Consider the following 21,012-nt stretch of genomic DNA (forward strand, 5'->3'; position numbering starts at 1 on the left):
GTATAACCAGGGACTTTTTCGGCACCATCTGTTTCTTGTACGTTTTCAGGGAGTTCCGAACTTTGATCCGTTGAATCATCCCGATGCTGGTGTTGAACTGCTTGGCCAAATCCCGCGTCGACGCCGATGGGTTTTTCCTGATGTACTAAACCACTTTTAAGTCCCGGCCGGGCTAGCTGGGATCAGTTTTCCTACCGGATCGGGGCAAATCCTTCATGGAAAGGGTCTTACCGAATTTCTCGATAATATTTTTGACACTGGTGTGGTGCACTTTCATCCGTTTTGCAATTTCGTTGTACGTGACACCACTTTCTGAGCACCAAGTGTGAAGAATTTTCTTTCGCGTTTCCGGATCAATTCGACTCATCATTGAAACGATAAACCGTACCGAAACCAATTGATTGCGCAGCTGTTATTGACATGTAAACAAACATGTCACCGCAAATTACGCTGCAAAAAATTAAGCCATTTCAGAGTAATAACTGTTTGAATGTTGCTAACTACTTATCGATACACTCCTTAGTTTAATTGTACTTAATGAAATTAGAACACCTCATCAATTACGCAATAATATACAATAACTAATTTTGATGTTAATCAGATATTGTACAATTTCTTTATTTCTTCAATGAAATATCAAGTATAGCTATGACAGCGAAGAAACAACATGGCAAAATTTGTTATTATGTTGTTCTTTGTTTGTTATTCATATCTATACGGAGAACCCTCCGATCATAAAATTGCGATATCGCAGTTTTGGATCTTTGCGACAGTTGATTCAGCTTATTTCTTTTTGATTCAACCAATATGGTTTTTGATTTGCATATATTCAAGTAGTTGAAAAATATGTTGTTTTGAATGCTGTCAAAAGCCGGAGACAGTTTTTTTTAAATAACTATTTATTGGAATATGAGTTAAAATTAAATTATTAAAATTTAAATTGAGTGTTCAGCCACAAATGGTGACTTTTCAGCCCTATTATATATATGATTTGGTTATTACCATGAGGACATTATTTGCTTCCGCAATTCTGAGATTTTTTGTGTAGGGAAAATTCTAAACCTACTTGCATTGTGTAATGGGGAAAAGGAACTTATATACTAACTTACTAACTAATACAGAGAGCGAATCGATTCAATTGAAGATTGCATCGATTTTTGTCGGAATTTGCTTATAATATTATGTGACATTACATCTAATGGTTCTATATTTGTGAGTCTGTGTAACTCATTTGTACTAAACCAGGGAGGACGCTTCAAAATCATTTTCAGAATTTCATTCTGGATCCTTTGAAGCATTTTATTCCTGGTGGAACAACAACTTGACCAAATTGGTACTGCATAAAGCATGGCTGGTCTGAAAATTTGTTTATAAATTGATAATTTGTTTTATAGACAGAGCTTAGAATTTCTGTTTATAAGAGGATATAAACATTTAATATATTTATTACACTTTCCCTGGATTCCTTCAATGTGATCCTTGAAAGTGAGTTTTTGTCATACGTTAAACCATACCGTTAGCTTGATCAGACCATGTCAATTCCAAGCCATTCAATTTTAGAATGTGACTATCGTTTGGTTTAAGAAAAGAAGCTCTTGGCTTATGATGATGATGATGATGGTCCCACCTCATACCCCTACAAAGGTGTGAGCTGAACGAGTTATCTAAGTGATAATTAATATTATTACATGCTTTAACCAGTAATCAAAAATTGAAACGAGCTGGTTAACTTAGCAGGCATAGATATTCCTTCGATAGAGCAGCTGAACAAAAAGAAATTACTATACTACATTATATATTACAATTACTATCCAGGGTTGATCAAGAAAATTTCCAACTCGGGTAGATCCTTGAACAAATTAGGAATCGAACCCAATATCTCGAACAGTATCAGACAATAATTCACCAGGCCCTTCCCGCCGGACCAGTTCATCGTTATCACCACCAGCTACGATGGAATAACGAGACTGCGAATGAGCAGAGCCAAGCTCAATTTCATCAACAACTGTAGATCCCAGCATAACTCAAGAAAATCATAATTGGTCTCAAACAATAACATCTCTTAATTCAGCATTATTCCATTTCTAGATTGTCTTTAACTGCTTTACGCGCGCGGGCTCAAACTTTTGTAGACAACTCATTTACTTTTTATCTATATCAACTCTAAAATACAAATAACAAAAAAAAATCCATCATCATCATACAGATCATAATAACTTCTAACATCTACAAAAATAGTGATAAGTCAAAATACATTCTTCTTCATTTTACATAATTTTAAAGAAATGAAATTATAATATATATTTTAAAATCGGTTCATAAGACAGATTTTACATGTGAAATACATAATTGTTTGAACTCATTTAGAGTTGTAGCACGTTTAATTTGTCTGGGCATCGAATTGAAAAAAATTATTCCTTTGTACAGTAGCGAATTCTGTGATCTGCCTAATAGAAAGTTTGATGTTCTTACATCTGATGCATTTCTGGTATTATATCTATGTAAATCACTTCCTCTTTCAACTCGATCACACAAATATCGAGGCAGCATACCATATATTAATTTAAAAATTAACACCATTGTTAAGTAATAAATTCTTTGTTTGACCGAAAGCCATTGTAATGCACTCAGCAGAAAAGTAGAGGAAGTGTATCTATTACATTTAAGTATCAATCGCATGACTTTATTTTGCAGTCGCTGTAATTGCATGATTTGTGTACTATTAGCAAGAAACAGAATGGATGGACAGAAGTCAATGTGTGGTGAAATGATTGATTTATACAGAAGAATTTTACTACTGATCGTTAAATCATTTTTCAAACGACACAATACTCCGTTCTTTTTGGCAATCTTCCTGATTACGTTATTAATGTGAGATTTGAATGTTAACTTTTCATCAATTACGACTCCAAGGTACTTCATCTCTCTAACGCGTTCAATAATCTCACCATCAATTTCAACGTTAGCATCATGTCTAGTGCTCGCAGAAGAAATAACCATGTATTTCGTTTTTGCGACATTCAATTTCAATTGCTTGAATTTTAACCAACGTGCTAGAGAATGTAGGTCTTCGTTTAAGTGTGCAACAGCTTCATTATAATCCTTAGATGCAATAAACAGAACCGTGTCGTCAGCAAATAAATTGATATCACAAAACCGTAAAACTCGTTTCATATCAATAATATACATAATAAATGAAATTGGTCCTAGGACACTGCCTTGAGGCACTCCAAGTGAATTATCTAGAGAACTGGACACAAAATCGTTAAATACATCGTTATGAGGAAAGATAATTAATTGCGTTTTTGCTGCATTTGGTTTAATTTTCCATTTTGACAGATAATAACTGAAAATATTGAAACTTCTTCGTAGGCGACTGCAGATCACTCTTAGATTTCTACCTGTGGCTAACAGACTTGTGTCGTCACAGAATAGCGATTTCTGACAACCAACGGGTAGATTTGGAAGATCAGAAGTGAAAATATTATACAAGATTGGAGCTACACTCGAACCCTGCGGAACACCGGCTCGTACGGGTAGCAATTCAGATTTACAATTCTGATAGCTAACCTGAAGAGTACGATCAATTAAATAATTTTGAATCATTTTGATCAAATAAATAGGAAACTGGAAATCAGACATTTTTGCTATTAAACCTTTGTGCCAAACACTGTCGAATGCTTTTTCTATGTCTAGAAGAGCAACTCCAGTTGATAACCCAGAAGATTTATTTGATTTTATCATGTTCGTTACTCTGACAAGTTGATGAGTAGTTGAATGTTCATGACGAAATCCAAACTGCTCGGGTAAAAAAATTGAATTCTCATTTATATGAGTCATCATTCTCAACAAGATAATTTTTTCAAAAAGTTTACTGATAGAAGAAAGTAAGCTAATTGGTCGATAACTTGATGTTTCTGCTGGGTTTTTATCAGGTTTCAGGATAGGAATTACTTTAGCGTTTTTCCATCTTTTTGGGATGTAAGCTAATGAAAAACACTTGTTGAAAATTTTAACCAGAAGTCTCAAGGCAACATCGGGAAGATTTTTAAAAAGAATATTAAAAATTCCATCATTACCAGGAGCCTTCATGTTTTTGAGTTTCCTAATAATTGATTCAATTTCATCAAAATTCGTCTCAATAATGTCATCTTGTGATAACACTTGGGTTGAAATATGATCATATTTCAGTGAGAATTCATTTTCAATAGGACTCACAACGTTCAAATTAAAATTGTGGACACTCTCGAACTGCTGAGCAAGTTTTTGAGCTTTTTCGCCATTTGTAAGAAGTATTTGATTTCCTTCCTTGAGAGCAGAAATTGGTTTCTGAGGTTTCTTAAGAACGTTTCCAGAAAGGTTTAGAATATGGTTTAATTTGTTCAACTTCTATGAGTAAATCTATGTTTAATTTCTTTTTGTAAATCCTCAACTATGTTTTTCATAGCAGGATCACGAGAACGTTGATATTGTCTTCGACGAACTTTCTTCAACCGAATGAGCAGTTGAAGATTGTCATCGATGATAGGAGAAATTAATTTAGTTTGAGCTTTGGGAACTGAAAGATTTATAGCTTCGGTAATGTAATGATTCACATGCTGCCAAACTGCCATTAGAAGAAGATGATTTGGCCGATCTACCTACTAATAAATTGTTTTCGTTAGGAGATGAACTGAAAGCCGTTCCTGTGTTTTGATTATTTGCATTAGAAGAATTCAGTGGTAGATTTCTACCTGTTACACAAGCGTAACTGTCATTAGAAGAAGATGATGACGATGTCGATCTACCTGTTAAAAAATTGTTTTCGTTAGAAGACGAATTGGCAGGCGTACCTGTTTTTTGTTTTAAATTCGAAGAAATAAGTGCCTTAGAAGAATTAGGCGTGGCATTTGTAACGGTTTTGTGATTTTCTGGTATGTTCTGTAAATTTAAGGTCGTTGATTTGACTTGTTGTCTAAGCGAACGAGCGTTTAAAATTTTTTCCCTGACGGGGCATTTAAAAAATAATTGGATTTATGATTTCCATCGCAATTTGAACATGTAAATTTATCAGTGGTTTCATTCATTGAACAAACGTCTTTCGAATGAGATTTACCACAATTCAAACACCGTATATCCATATGACAATTTTTGGTTCCATGGCCGGAACCTTGGCAAAGACGACATTGCGTTAAGTTTGCAATACGATTATGCCGTTTATAATGTTCCCAATGAATTTTAATGTGGGAATTGTTTACATCACTTCGATTGGAGTTAGGTAAAGTTCATAGGAAATTCCAGAGCATGGTTTAGAAGTACCATTCGCTCTTTTTTTCATAAGTATTACTTGGGAAGGAGCAAAACCAAGCAATTCTATTTGTTCATTTTTAATTTCATCAATACTTTGATCATTTGATAAACCTTTCAAGACAGCCTTGAAGGGTCTGTCTGATTTTATATCATATGAATAAAATTTATGAAGTTTCTCGGACAAATATCGAATAAGACATTCGTAATCTTCCAATCCATCAACCAAGACTCGACATTCTCCTCTTCGTCCGATTTGAAATGAGACTTTTACTTCCGGGAGAAAAGTAGAAAGCTCAGTACGGAATGCTTTGAAGTCGGAAATCATCACCGTCACTGGTGGCATAGATTGATGTTTCTTCCCAGAACGACAAGCGTCCATTTTGGGAATTTTTGAAAAATTGTCTTCTATGTCGCTACAATCGGATTCAGAAAGAATCCCAAAAAAATTTGTCAGACGGCATAGAATCAACAGAAGGGAAGTCCGTCCGTTGTCTTTTATTTTTACATTCAGATTCTATAAGATCGTGAATGTTATTAGAACCTGGGCTGGAAAAGCAAGATTAAAAAATCGTCCAATCGAGATCGCTGCCAAAGAAGATCACTTGTGATTTTTTACAATTAAGATCACTAATGATCTGATCTTTTTAAGATCAATTGATCAGTGATCTTCAATAGTTGTAATTGTGCATTTCAGGTTTGGTACAGTAAAGTTTAAAGTTTCCGTAGACGTGTTTACGATCTTGAAAAAAAGTAATAAATTTAACACCTGACACCTTGACTGTGTACCGCATATTTGAAATCGTGTCTTCGCGAAAATTTGACGGAAATATTGGTATTTGACAAGACCATTATCACAAAGCAATAATTGTACAATTCAAGATACAAGATCTTCTCCTTTTCGAACGCTATTTTAGGAAACCATGTACCCATTCCGGTTCCGGATTACTCGAACGCTACGAGAATAATCATAAATCCACCTGATTTATCTGTCAGCTTACGTAAGTGACACGTGAATCAATTGTTATTTCACGCACACGCTCGTTTACATCCTCTTATTCTGATATGGGAATGCGGGGCATAGTGGAGACCCTGATTGTCAACGAAGTTTTCGTATATATTATCGAATAAAATTTATTCATCAACAAAATTGTAGCTTTTCTTTATACCGGTAAACTAATAGTAAAACATAAAATCGGAACGAAGTTCTATAATATGTCAATATTTCATACTGTAAACTAAAATGCCATGTTTTGCCTCAAGAGCAGAGCAGAGTAGACACTGGATTTTTTTAGTGAGTTTTAGATTACATAAAGATGAGAAAAAAGTATTTTTTGAGTCCGAATCAAATGCGACAGGCGTTAGAGGTCCCTAACTCTTTTGACTCTTTTGGTTAGCTTTCCACAATTCTATAATGCAGTTAACTTTCTACAATTATATAATTAACTTTCCACAATTAGTTAACTTTCCACAATTATATAATTCAACAAAATCCACACTGTCTATGATAGATGGCGCAGTGTTATTCGTAAATTACCGACAACTCACCGCTTTACCCCGCATTCCCTCACTGCTACGACTCCTGTCTATGAAGGTAGTAGAATTTTGTGGCTGTGGTTAGGTGAAATCATTACCCAAAAGCGTTCAACCTCAGCTAAATGTCGTCGGCTAAGCTATGCAAAATAATTCCCCACGCATTGTCGTGATGCAGAATCATCGTTTCGAAAATATTCAAAATTCATAAGTTTCAAGTCGTGCGTGACATTCACCTTATTCGAACAGAACAAACTGGCCCCGAGGGGTGTTGATCGATGCGGAGATGAAAACATATTGTTGTGACTGTCCCAATTTCGAAGACAACAAAAAGTGAACAACGCTCCCATACACACACACACAATCCCAACCAGCATGACCAATTTTGTGGGAACGTCGTTTTATGGAGCAGAGGAAAACTTTTCAACGGTTGGCAGCTCAGGTCCGATAAATATCGGATCGAACTCCGAGGAGGTGTTTTGTTTCTGTTGTGAAGAGTGAGAGTTTTATATTTCAATACCATGTACCTGAACTGAATCCGCAAAGCGCTTCACCGGAGCATCGAAAGTATAATCTACAGCTTGTTTATTGAAAATTTATGCTGTCTCATGTTCATCATGGTGGAAGGAAAATTGTAGAGCAGTTTTCTATTGTACTCAATAGCTAGAGGAAATTGAACAGGCAATATTTATTCATACGAACATAAATTAATTGCAACTGATTGTTTACGTTGATGTCGTGATGAATGAATAAATAAATGAAGTTATATTTTCCATCAAGCGACGACATCCACATCCGATCTAGGTGCCACAATAACTTTCACCGCCATGCGAGAGGGAATAGGGAAATTCATTTCATTTCACGGGAAAATCCCACACAATTTCATTGATTACTAGACAACCGATCGCAATCATATTAAGGTAAATATTTTGATTTAGATTGTTTTGGATTGTTACATAAAAATAGAATTATAGCAATGCGAACGTGACAAATCCAAATGGTTTATATTCCATCGATGAAAACAAATGATCGCATACTCTTGTCAGCTTCTCGACAACACAAGCCTACATATGAATTTTTCGTTTGTTTTTGTTTACATGCGATATTTTTCCTACACAACGCTTCTGTATTCATCTACTGAGTCGATTATCGGCGGTCAACAGAGTTCAAGTACAGGAATTTTGCAATCGCCACAATATCGTCTTCTGCCGACGTAGTGTTTTCTTTCAGTCCGATGTATGTTTTCACCATCATTTCTAAATACGAAGCACGTTTGGGAAGTAAGTTCACTAGTAATCTCATATGCGCTTTAGTCTGATCCCTTCCCTTCGCAAAGAAACCAATCCGAAGTTAGAGCGTTGAAAACTATTGATGCAGTAGCATCTCTGGTGAAAAATGTGAAATGTGAGACTCTAAAACAATAGAAAAGAGAGATTCAGAATAAATACCACAGCTCACACGGCCAACGCCACAAACAAACTCCTGAACTCTTTTGGATGGAACGTTTTGTACAGCCCCCCCGTATTCCCCCGACCAGGCTTCTACAGATTTCCATCTCTTTACTTATCTTGAAGTGCACCTGGGTGAGAATAAGTTTGAAAAATAACTTCTTATTTTCGATATGTTTAAGTGTAACCAAGTACGTTTTTTAAGCCTACATAAATTGAAATACGTACCGCGTAAAAAAAACCGCCCAAAAAAAAGGACGTAACTTCGGAAATCCTCGTAAAAAACCGCGTAACTTCGAATATTCGCGTAAAAATAAACCACAAAAAACGCGAAAAAAAGACCCCAGTATACACTTATATATACTTTCTGGATGTACCGTAAATTTTCAGCGAAGAAGCGAAGCCTACTCATAGATTATTCATCGTGAAACAGCCGTTAGATGGAGTGCGTGCAGTGGCCACCCCGTAGAAACCAATGGTCATCTCATTAGTGGAGTCTTCGTGTTATTTTACCGATGCCATTGTACCTCATGATCAAAAAAGAACCGGAATTTTATTAAAAAACGCAAAATTTCAATTTTTAATAAATTTTTTTATTATCGCCTTCAAAGTACTCTCCTCCTGCGGCAATACATGCATGCCAACGCTTGATCCGATTTTCCATACAAGTTTTATAGGCCGCCGAAGGTATGGCCTTTAGTTCACGCAGCGAATTTTTTTTTATGGTCTCTATGGTCTCAAAACGCATTCCCCGCAATGACAATTTGAGTCCGGGGAAGAGGAAAAAGTCACACGGGGCCATATCTGGAGAGTACGGTGCTTGGTTGATGATATTGCTTGAGTTTTTGGCCAAAAACTGCGACACAACCAACGCTGTTTTTGAATGAAATTCAGCTATTTTGGCACCATCCGAGAAGCGACGCATTTCAAACCCCAAAACATCAGTTAAAATGTGTTCGGCTGATCCATAAGAGATGCCCAACAACACAGCAATCTCTCTAATCGGTACAGAACGATTTTGCAACACGATTTGCTTCGCCGATTCAATGTTTTCTTCAGTAACAAATGTTGTTGGGCGGCCAGGGATCTCATCATGATCCAAGCTTGTACGACCACCTTGAACCGTTTATACCACTAGTATGCCTATGGTTTTCCTATACACGATTCACCAAAGGCCTTTTCTAACATTTTCAACGTTTCGGAACACTTAAATTCATTTGCAAGACAAAATTTGATGCACGCACGTTGTTCTAAATTTTCATCCATTATAAAAATCGCCACACGAAAATTTTTCAACTTCTTCGTATAGACGCCAAACAAAAACTAATCGTACAATATGCATCAAAATTTAACAGAATGTGTATAAAAGTGTTGCCAACGTTGAGAGAATAAAAGTTTACCGATTTGACAAGCGCGGGAATTTTAAAATGAAAATTCCGGTTCTTTTTTGATCATAAGGTATAAATCCAATACAATATCTTTGCTTCGACTCTAAGAGGCAATACCGCATAAAAAGTAATTCGAAAATAGTTCAATACTGCCGTTATAGCGACGCGTAATTGCTATTTCGAGTTTACCAATGGCAAAATTTGAAGGCTTTCTGAAACTTGCTCAGAAATTGGGTCAAAAATTTAATTGTTATTTTACTTCACCAATGCATTGTAATGAAGAAAGTTTATTGTGTTTCTATTGCGACGACACCAATGAAGTCAGATTCATCCATGACAGTTTACTACTAATTTATCAAAAGCATTGAGACAAGTTGAGCACTTCCCGAAATCAACAAATTAAAGGTAGTAAAATCAGGATCGTCTTGTTCCGATTTTGATGAAACTATGCACATATCTTCAGTAGGGCAATCCATTTCTTTCGCCCGGACGGAAGGACCAGTTAGACTCGAGACTGATTTTCAAAATAGAGTTGTAACAAATCGATTGAGAATATTGAAAATATTTATTGAAAAAATAGAAAAACCTTTTTTAATCTACCTAGTAGTGTAATGATGTCTTTCTCATATCAATCATATTCTCACATATTATAATGTGGTTTTTCTCAAAATTATTTTTTTTTTGCTTTTTGAAAGAAAACAAAACAGTTTATTTATGCATCAGCAACACAGAAAGAAATTTGGATTTCACAGATGACATAATCCTACAAACGATACAATTCATAACTACACTCCAAAAAATTTGAGATTTACAGGTGACCTCAATCCCTCAGATGATGCAATTCATAGAAACTTAATTAGTCAAATGACGGATAACTTAATGGTGGATTGGACTGGATTTATATGCACCACTCACCAGTCAGGCAGATGTGTACCTACTTATGTGGCTCAGTAGATTAACGGACGTACTTTGTGATCCAATGATTCTCGGTTCAAGTCGCGGCCGTCTCCCTCAGTATTTTTATTTTTTAATTTCGATGAATTTGCGTGAACAGCGACGTTCCAAAAAGGTTAGCAGTTTCACATACACATACTGTTGGAAGAAAATAAATATACGCATGTTGTAATTTCTTCGGTGATGACACAATGTGTCTGTATCGATGTAAACTTCAACTAAATGAACTGTAAAGTTAACCGCACGACTTGTCGTAACATGCGTTGAATTATAAATTTAAGTAAATTACGACACTCCTTTTATGTGCATCTATAGAGACGTAAATTTGCACGATGTGCACCGAGGAAAAATTGTATGCAAAAGAAAAATCGTGTGCACCGAGGAAAAATCGTATGAATTTAGAACGGCAAAGGGAACGGCTCCCTATTTTATCTGAGCTTCTATTTCCATCTCATCCCTTCACCTCATTACTTTGACATAAATAATAATTTACGACATACCCAAACCAAACTGTGAAATGTTTGAAAATGATTACAAAAGCTATTGTCACATTTCCCCATTGGAAAAAAATGGTTTTAAATTCTTCGGTGATCGTTTTTTTTTTTCATTTAAAATAAACTCACTTTTTAAATTTAGGACACATTTTCGTCTCAAGATTTACAGTTCGTCATGTTTCTGAATATCTACTAATCGATTCGTTTCAAACCATGAATGCTGGATGACTTCATATATAGTAATGTTCACTTGCCATTTGTTTAATTAACGATTAATATCTTTTAAAATAACCCGACAAGCAAAGTTCACTTGATTGCGCTTTGTTTTCATCTCATTTGGTTTCGCAAAGTTGCCAAGTTTTCTCATAATGTTACAAAAAAATTCTTTTCCTTCTTCAAATTATCATCAACAAGTATGTATTTTTTTGGTATTCGTGACATTTGTTTAATTATATTGCTGATATTTATATTTCAATAAAACTGTTTCGGCTTCGAATATTACCAGAAAAAGCGTGTTAAATAGTAATGAATTAACCATTGTGCAAATCTGGTAGCACTGATTTCTTTCCGTTACATTTCAACATTAGATTTTATATCGTGACGTCACAAATGAACAAGCATTCAGCCTTGACAGTTCAGCGGTACTGTTTATAAACAATCTTAAACAAAAATGTAAGAGCACATTTTAAACAATCATCTTTACACTTTGCAACTAGTCACTTTCATTTAATAAATCTCAAAAATACAATCGTGAACAAATGTTTGAATACTCTATTTAGGCGATATGGACCGTAAATGGTCTCATCCAATTTATCACAAGACAAACAAAAAAAGTCTGTTTACAAACAGTACCGCTGAACTGTCAAAAAAAGTTCATCCGATTGAGGTTAGCAGTGACGGTAAAAAACCTAATAACGCTGTTAAATGTGTATGTTTCATCGGCTGTGCACAGAGATGCCAGATTTTTTCATAGAAAATATGTATTGCTTTGCATAAAAAGTCTATATCTGCTCTATATCTGTTTTCACTAATAAAATGATAGTTCTTTATATATATATATATATATATATATATATATATATATATATATATATATATATATATATATATATATATATATATATATATATATATATATATATATATATATATATATATGTGTATATATATATTAGTTTAAAATTGTAATATAAATGTTTGTCAGTGTTCATAATTAGAGCTGTGCGTCGCCGCCGCCGATAATTTCGACACGCCGCCAATTTAAGAAAAAGATGATCAGCGCGCCGGTTATCCCATTTTAATCGTGCCGCCGATAATATTACATCAGCCGAAAAAATGATTTTATCAATGTGGAAAATTGTTTACAGTTTTCATGAAAATTCATTGAAAATTACAGTACAGTCACTTTCCTCCTACTTATACTGAAACTCAGTACTACCGATGTCAACCGAAGCCAATGTCATTTGATTCAAAGTCTATTTTCTGTCTTAATTTAAAAGGTTTTGAGCGATTGGCACATTATCGCAATATTATCGGTCGCGACATCTGGAAATGAAAAATGGAACCAAGAAAAGAAGGGTTCTTCCGAAAAAAAAATAATGTTAGTTTTTTTCGGATTAACTTTTTTTTAGAAACCAGTGTAGTGTTGATTTCTCGAGTACTAGAATGTTTAGTGATCGAGTACCATTTATTTTGGATACTTTATTTGTTATTTCCGGGCATTTGAAAAATGATATTGAACAAAGTTTCATGCTCCATTCTAAATAAACGTTAGTTTTCGCACAATAAATTAAGATCAACGTTACCAACTTAAAGTAAAAACATTTTCTTCTACTTCTACTATGACTTTTCAAATGAATTTACCCGTTTTTATAAGAAATCGTTACAAATGTGAAGTAATTAAAATTTGAATTTGTTAATTTGATATTATTTTTGATATCTGAATGAATTTGAGCGCCAAATCGATTTTATGTTAATTACATACGTACGAAAAAGATATACTTTTTTTTTTTTTTTTTTTTTAAATAACTATTTATTGGAATATGAGTTAAAATTAAATTATTAAGATTTAAATTGGGTGTTCAGCCACAAGTGGTGACTTTTCAGCCCTATTATACAAGATTTGGTTATTACCATGAGGACATTATTTGCTTCCGCAATTCTGAGATTTTTGTGTAGGGAAAATTCTAAACCTACTTGTATTGTGTAATGGGGAAAAGGAACTTATATACTAACTTACTAACTAATACAGAGAGCGAATCGATTCAATTGAAGATTGCATCGATTTTTGTCGGAATTTGCTTATAATATTATGTGACATTACATCTAATGGTTCTATATTTGTGAGTCTGTGTAACTCATTTGTACTAAACCAGGGAGGACGCTTCAAAATCATTTTCAGAATTTTATTCTGAATCCTTTGAAGCGTTTTCTTCCTGGTGGAACAACAGCTTGACCAAATTGGTACCGCATAAAGCATGGCTGGTCTGAAAATTTGTTTATAAATTAACAATTTGTTTTTTAGACAGAGCTTAGAATTTCTGTTTATAAGAGGATATAAACATTTAATATATTTATTACACTTTGCCTGGATTCCTTCAATGTGACCCTTGAAAGTGATTTTTTTGTCATACGTTAAACCTAAGTATTTAGCTTGATCAGACCATGTCAATTCCAAGCCATTCAATTTGAGAATGTGATTATTGTTTGGTTTAAGAAAAGAAGCTCTTGGCTTGTGAGGAAAGATAATTAATTGCGTTTTTGCTGCATTTGGTTTAATTTTCCATTTTGACAGATAATCACTGAAAATATTTAAACTTCTTTGTAGGCGACTGCAGATCACTCTTAGATTTCTACCTGTGGCTAACAGACTTGTGTCGTCACAGAATAGCGATTTCTGACAACCAACGGGTAGATTTGGAAGATCAGAAGTGAAAATATTATACAAGATTGGAGCTACACTCGAACCCTGCGGAACACCGGCTCGTACGGGTAGCAATTCAGATTTACAATTCTGATAGCTAACCTGAAGAGTACGATCAGTTAAATAATTTTGAATCATTTTGATCAAATAAATAGGAAACTGGAAATCAGACATTTTTGCTATTAAACCTTTGTGCCAAACACTGTCGAATGCTTTTTCTATGTCTAGAAGAGCAACTCCAGTGGATAACCCAGAAGATTTATTTGATTTTATCATGTTCGTTACTCTGACAAGTTGATGAGTAGTTGAATGTTCATGACGAAATCCAAACTGCTCTGGTAAAAAAATTGAATTCTCATTTATATGAGTCATCATTCTCAACAAGATAATTTTTTCAAAAAGTTCACTGATAGAAGAAAGTAAGCTAATTGGTCGATAACTTGATGTTACTGCTGGGTTTTTATCAGGTTTGAGGATAGGAATTACTTTAGCGTTTTTCCATCTTTTTGGGAAGTAAGCTAATGAAAAACACTTGTTGAAAATTTTAACCAGGAGTCTCAAGGCAACATCGGGAAGATTTTTAATAAGAATATTAAAAATTCCATCATTACCAGGAGCCTTCATGTTTTTAAGTTTTCTAATAATTGATTTAATTTCATCAAAATTCGTCTCAATAATGTCATCGTGTGATAACACTTGGGTTGAAATATGATCATATTTCAGTGAGACTTCATTTTCAATAGGACTCACAACGTTCAAATTAAAATTGTGGACACTCTCGAACTGCTGAGCAAGTTTTTGACCTTTTTCGCCATTTGTAAGAAGTATTTGATTACCTTCCTTGAGAGCAGGAATTGGTTTCTGAGGTTTCTTAAGAACCTTAGAAAGTTTCCAGAAAGGTTTAGAATATGGTTTAATTTGTTCAACTTCTTTAGCGAAATTTTCATTTCGCAAAAGAGTAAATCTATGTTTAATTTCTTTTTGTAAATCCTTAACTATATTTTTCATAGCAGGATCACGAGAACGTTGATATTGTCGTCGACGAACATTCTTCAACCGAATGAGCAGTTGAAGATTGTCATCGATGATAGGAGAATTTAATTTAGTTTGAGCTTTGGGAACTGAAAGATTTCTAGCTTCGATAATATAATGATTCAAATTATCAATTGCTGTGTCGATGTCCGCAGAATTTTCTAAAATAGTTTCATGATCCACATGATTTTCAATGTGAGATCTGTAATTCAACCAATTAGCTCTATGATAGTTGAAAATATAACTAATTGGATTAATTATAGCTTCGTTGGAAAGTCTGAATGTTACTGGAAGATGATCTGAGTCAAAGTCAGCATGTGTAATCGGTTCACTACAAATGTGACTTTGATCTGTTAGAACCAGATCAATTGTAGACGGGTTTTTCACTGAAGAGAAACAAGCTGAGAGTTGATTATGAAGTATTTTACCATTACTGTTATTTTGCCTACAATTCCACTGGACATGCTTAGCATTTAAGTCCCCTATTACGAAAAATTTCGATCGATATCTTGTAAGTTTTTGCAAATCGCCTTTAAAGAAATTTAATTGTTCGCCGGTGCATTGGAATGGCAAATATGCTCCAGCGATGAAATAAATTCCATGAATGGTTTCAACTTCGATTCCCAAGCTTTCTATAACTTTAGCATTGAAAGAAGGTAAAATTCGATGTTTAATTTGCCGTTGGACAAAAATGGCAACTCCACCACCCATTCCAGTAAACCTGTCAAATCGATTAACCACATAATGTGGATTACTTTTCAATTTGACATTTGGTTTAAGAAAAGTTTCTGTCACAATGGCAATATGGATTTTGTGAACTTCGAGAAAATTATAAAATTCATCTTCACTCGATTTCAAAGATCGAGCATTCCAATTTAAAATATTCAAATGATTATTTAACATCACTGTTAAATTTTAAATTCAGTATAATATTATTTGCAAATTTCCATCCGATTTGAAATGCTTCAAAAAGTGATGAAGTCGAATTCATTTGGATGATCATTTGAAAAAGTTGATCTTGTAGGTAGATCATTTTATTTTCAGTTATATCGCCTAAATCGACTTCATTTAAAGAAGCGAATGGCATTGAAGGAATATTGGTAGGTAGACTGCCATTAGAAGAAGATGATTTGGCCGGTCTACCTATTAATAAATTGTTTTCGTTAGAATTATTTACATTAGAAGAAATAGGAGGTAGTTTTCTACCTAATATACCAGCATAACTGACATTAGAAGAAGATGATGACGAAGTCGATCTACCTGTCAATAAATTGTTTTCGTTAGAAGACGAATTGGCAGGCGTACCTGTTTTTTGTTTCAAATTCGAAGAAATCAGTGCCTTAGAAGAATTAGGCGTGGCATTTGTAACGGTTTTTTGATTTTCAGGTATGTTCTGTAAATTTAAGGTCGTTGATTTGACTTGTTGTCTAAGCGAACGAGCGTTTAAAATTTTTTCCCTGACAGGACATTTCAAATAATTGGATTTATGATTTCCATTGCAATTTGAACATGAAAATTTATCAGTGGTTTCATTCTTTGGACAAACGTCTTTCGAATGTGATTTACCACAATTCAAACACCGTATATCCATATGACAATTTTTGGTTCCATGACCGAAGCCTTGGCAACGACGACATTGCGTTAAGTTTGCAATACGATTATGCCGTTTATAATGTTCCCAATGAATTTTAATGTGGGAAATGAAACGTACTTTTTCTAAAGTTTTCAAATTGTTTACATCACTTCGATTGAAGTGTATTAGGTAAAGTTCATGGGAAATTCCAGAGCGTGGTTTAGAAGTACCATTCGCTCTTTTTTTCATAAGTATTACTTGGGAAGGGGCAAAACCAAGCAATTCTTTTAGTTCATTTTTAATTTCATCTATACTTTGATCATTTGATAATCCTTTCAAGACAGCCTTGAAGGGTCTGTCTGATTTTATATCATATGAATAAAATTTATGAAGTTTCTCGGACAAATATCGAATAAGACGTTCGTAAAAAAAAGATATACTTATTTTTTGAGTTGATAAAACGATTTTTATACATGATAATTATCAACTATGTAAAAAGCGATTTGAAAAATAGTTCCGAATAAAACTTCATATTTCTTGCTCATAATAAAAAAAACCCTTTGTATATGAATGAAATATTTATTTAAACATTAGTCAACCATCTCCAAGTAATCGCACTTATACTCATCTCAATTTCTCTTCTAATTCGATGCATTCGAAACCATTTACCATCTCTATTCACTACGTTGGCTTTAATGGATCACATAAACATTAGGATCTTTGATTGTAGGTCGACAAAACAATAAGATAGAGAAATTGTCCTGTGTGAATCAATATTAAAATTTTTAATATGTTTATAATTCATTACGCCGAATCGCGCCGCCTCCGCCGCCGATGTTTTCAGGAAATAGCGTCACGCCGATTCGCCGCCGCCGCTGGTCAAAAAGACGTTTCAGCCGCCGATGTTGACAATTTTGATCGGCGCACAGCTCTATTCATAATCAATTATCTGCAAAAAAGATTTCCACTTCAACATGTGATTTGTCCGTTGATTAATAAACTTTTGAAGAATCACTGCAATCAAGTACTAATAGATACCCAGAGAGAAAAGTCTAATTTTTTGCTTCTCACTTTTTTTGAACCTGTACAAATCTGTATCAACAGTGTGCCTTCAAATATGTTACTATTGAATAAAAAAAAATCTGTATCAAATGTAGGAAATCTGTATAAAATCTGTACTGTGATTAAAATCAGTATGCGAACGCAAAAATCTATAAAATGGCATCTCTGGCTCTGCATTTTGTTTTAAAAGGACTAATGCCTGAATAGTAACAATTCCTGCTTTGTGTTTATTTAAATTTCACCAAATTAACTTTACAGTAAAATTTTAAATTTAAAGCGAAAGGTAACGAAAACGACCGAAAAAATTTTAAATTTTGAAATGATTTCAAACTAATTCTAAAAATATCGTGTGTTGTCTCATAGTTGGCATTTGGCCGTTTTTAAGAAGAATTCTGACATTTTGAGCCTGAGAGCATAAATCAAATAAACATAGATTTCTCACTGTACGGTGACACTAACAGCACCTCTAGTGACAAACGGGTGTACTTTTTTCCATTAGCTACTGTGGTTGTGTTAAATGCGCAGGCAACTTTTTGCATGCATTTTAGGAGCATTTACGCACCCATTCTCCACCAGACGGTGCTTTTGGTGTCACGGGTTGCTCAACTACATTACTATTACACTGGGAAATCTATGTTTATTTGATTTATGCTGAGAGTGTAATAGTGGAACATTTTGTTTTGATTGCTGTCGCCATTGCTAATTTATAGGATGAATAAAGGACCAACGATAGGATGGATAAAAACCCCTTGAGATGAAATTAGGAGCAGAGTACTGAACACATCGTAAGTGTTTTTAGCTGTTTTATGAATATTAGCTAAATGTTCAAGAAATGTGAATGAAGCAGTAATATGAAATAGTTTATTAGTGATTTCAGTTACTAAATCGGGGTTTGGAGGCGACACCATTACAAATGAGTTGAAATAGGGAGCCCTTACTCTACTAGCATAAAAAATGATTCATTTTAACAGTGCATCTAACACATATTTAATGCTCTCTGATAAATTTTCAAGGGCTGAAACATGTAAATTTACATGTCTGTTTGAAAACTGGAGTATGTTTGATAAATATTTTATCATTAATTAATTAAAATCCTATAAAAATCAGTCATTTTACGAGTTCTGTTCTTATGAATTGTGTCATATATGGATTTGCGTTGCAGGTAACTTTCATAATTTTTTGCTTTCCAAGTAAAGTACAGAAATGCAAATGTAAACGGAATCTGATCAACAAATTAAATGTGAAATTGGGTTGAGGTTTTCGAGCAACTTCTCAAGAAATACCGAAATATTTTCATTATCACTTGAAAAAGCGAAATTTGTCAAAAACCCCTCGTTTACATTAGGAACAGTTCTCACACCAGATTGAATATTTTTGTTTGTTGGGAAATACTGTTATTAGGATAGCAAAGCTTCAATCACAATCACAGCAAGCTAAACGATTATGTCATGTATAGCAACAGTTTGGCATCCGTCAGAAAGAGCAATCTTTTGAAATGTTCCTCGAAAATCTTTCTGAATGTTTGATGTGCTTCCAGAAAATCGACGTGGGCGACGGAAAACGCTCAAATACAAAAATCATCCAACATCAATAATGTATAATAGAAAATATATCCGCTGAATAGCAACAGTAGCAAACAATCAACCAGCTTTGGAAAACTTTTGTTGATCTGTTCCTACAACAGCCGTTTTTTTTCTATCCCCTTTTCCAATTTGTGCTGCCACTTTTCACACGTGCGAAAATGGTTTCTATCTTCCGAGAAGGCGGCCCACAGACGACAGCGACCACACACTTCGTTGGATACTGCACGACAGCTCCCGCTCGGAACGAGGTAAGGCTTCAACATTCAACTCTTCCGTATGTAGCACACATCCGGAAATAATTGTTCCGTGACACTTGACATGTTTGACATGATTATCGGGGCCTGCTACGATGCAAAATTGTTATGATTCCTGGCTATGATTCAATGCTAGCCCTTCGAGCTCGACGACAAACAGTCAAAAACTGTTATCTTCTTTTTTTTGTTTTCTATTATGTCTTCCCTTCGCCACAGATGATCCGCAGTACCAACATGGGCACGTTGGCGGTAACCGTATCCGGCAGTCGAGGGAAGAGTTACCAACCGAGCTACAGCGACGTTGCAGCGTTGGCAGATGAACGGTCGCTGATTTTGTCGCGACCATCATTCTACTCGGATCCTACACCGAACGAGCTGGACTTTTCGGTGGACTGCAATCTAACCCGCAGCCTGGACACCGGTGGCTGGCGATGATAGATATAGAAATAAATCCACAAACTGTCAGTGCGCTCGCTTGGCTATCGGTTGTCGTCCCCGTCATGGTGGCAGAGCAGCGCTTCCGTCGTTATTATTGTCAACGCCAGAAGGCGGGTTGTGAAGTAGTTAATTAAACATGTGGTGATTGGATCGAAACTTTCTGGTGCGTAAAACTTTTGTAAACAATTGTGTCACAATCGTACAAATAAGTGCTGGTCGAAATTAGTGCTCAGTTTGCCAAAAGAGTGGGTTGACGGGGAAAGGTACGGACAGGATTATAAGCCTGTCTCCAATTCAAATATTTAGCAGCATAGGTTTTCCAACAGATGCTAGCAAGAGTGACTCTCTATTTTTGTATAAGATAAGCAAAAAAGATATAATTAAATCTCGGAATTTGTACTGTGTTTGATTATGCGTCATTTAACTAAACTGTCAGTATCACATATTGTCCCTGGCACATCATCACAAAGTGAGCATATAATCAAGTGTTGTTGCCAACATCTCCTACGTGGAAATTTTGTTGAAATTATTGGATTTTAATTAATTCACTTATATTCTGCATCGCTGCATAATTACTACAAGCGTATTCACAAGTGTTGAGCTCTATAATTATTCAATCAAAATGAGTTTCGATTCCATTCGACGTTCTGATCGATGCAATAGAATTTCAATAGAAAACATAGTTCCACTTCAAATTGGATGTTAATTAATTGTTGCATGTACCCATTTCCCGGCATACGTGTCGAGTTACTGATGATTTCCCATATTTCCACGTCGTGGTGTTCTTGGAAAAATTGACCACCTTTCCGACCAAGTGACTAAAGTATCGAGAATCCAATCCAAGAACCCAAGAATCCAAAAATCCAAGAATCCAAGAATCCAAGAATCCAAGAATCCAAGAATCCAAGAATCCAAGAATCCAAGAATCCAAGAATCCAAGAATCCAAGAATCCAAGAATCCAAGAATCCAAGAATCCAAGAATCCAAGAATCCAAGAATCCAAGAATCCAAGAATCCAAGAATCCAAGAATCCAAGAATCCAAG

At 34.8% G+C, this 21,012-nt stretch overlaps 1 protein-coding gene across 1 annotated transcript in view; it reads left to right on the top strand.

The window, feature by feature from the left end:
- LOC131432731 (adipokinetic hormone/corazonin-related peptide receptor variant I-like) overlaps positions 1–20,377 on the top strand; it is a 328,522-nt gene extending 308,145 nt beyond the window's left edge. Inside the window, exons 8-9 of the mRNA XM_058599210.1 lie at positions 19,457–19,524; positions 19,747–20,377. Of these exons, the coding sequence (XP_058455193.1) occupies positions 19,457–19,524; positions 19,747–19,965 (287 nt within the window). The 3' untranslated portion in view covers positions 19,966–20,377. The remainder of the gene's footprint in view (positions 1–19,456; positions 19,525–19,746) is intronic.
- Positions 20,378–21,012: the final 635 nt, after the last annotated feature.

Source organism: Malaya genurostris, chromosome 2 (assembly GCF_030247185.1).
Source record: "Malaya genurostris strain Urasoe2022 chromosome 2, Malgen_1.1, whole genome shotgun sequence".
NCBI classification, from domain to species: Eukaryota; Metazoa; Arthropoda; class Insecta; order Diptera; family Culicidae; genus Malaya; species Malaya genurostris.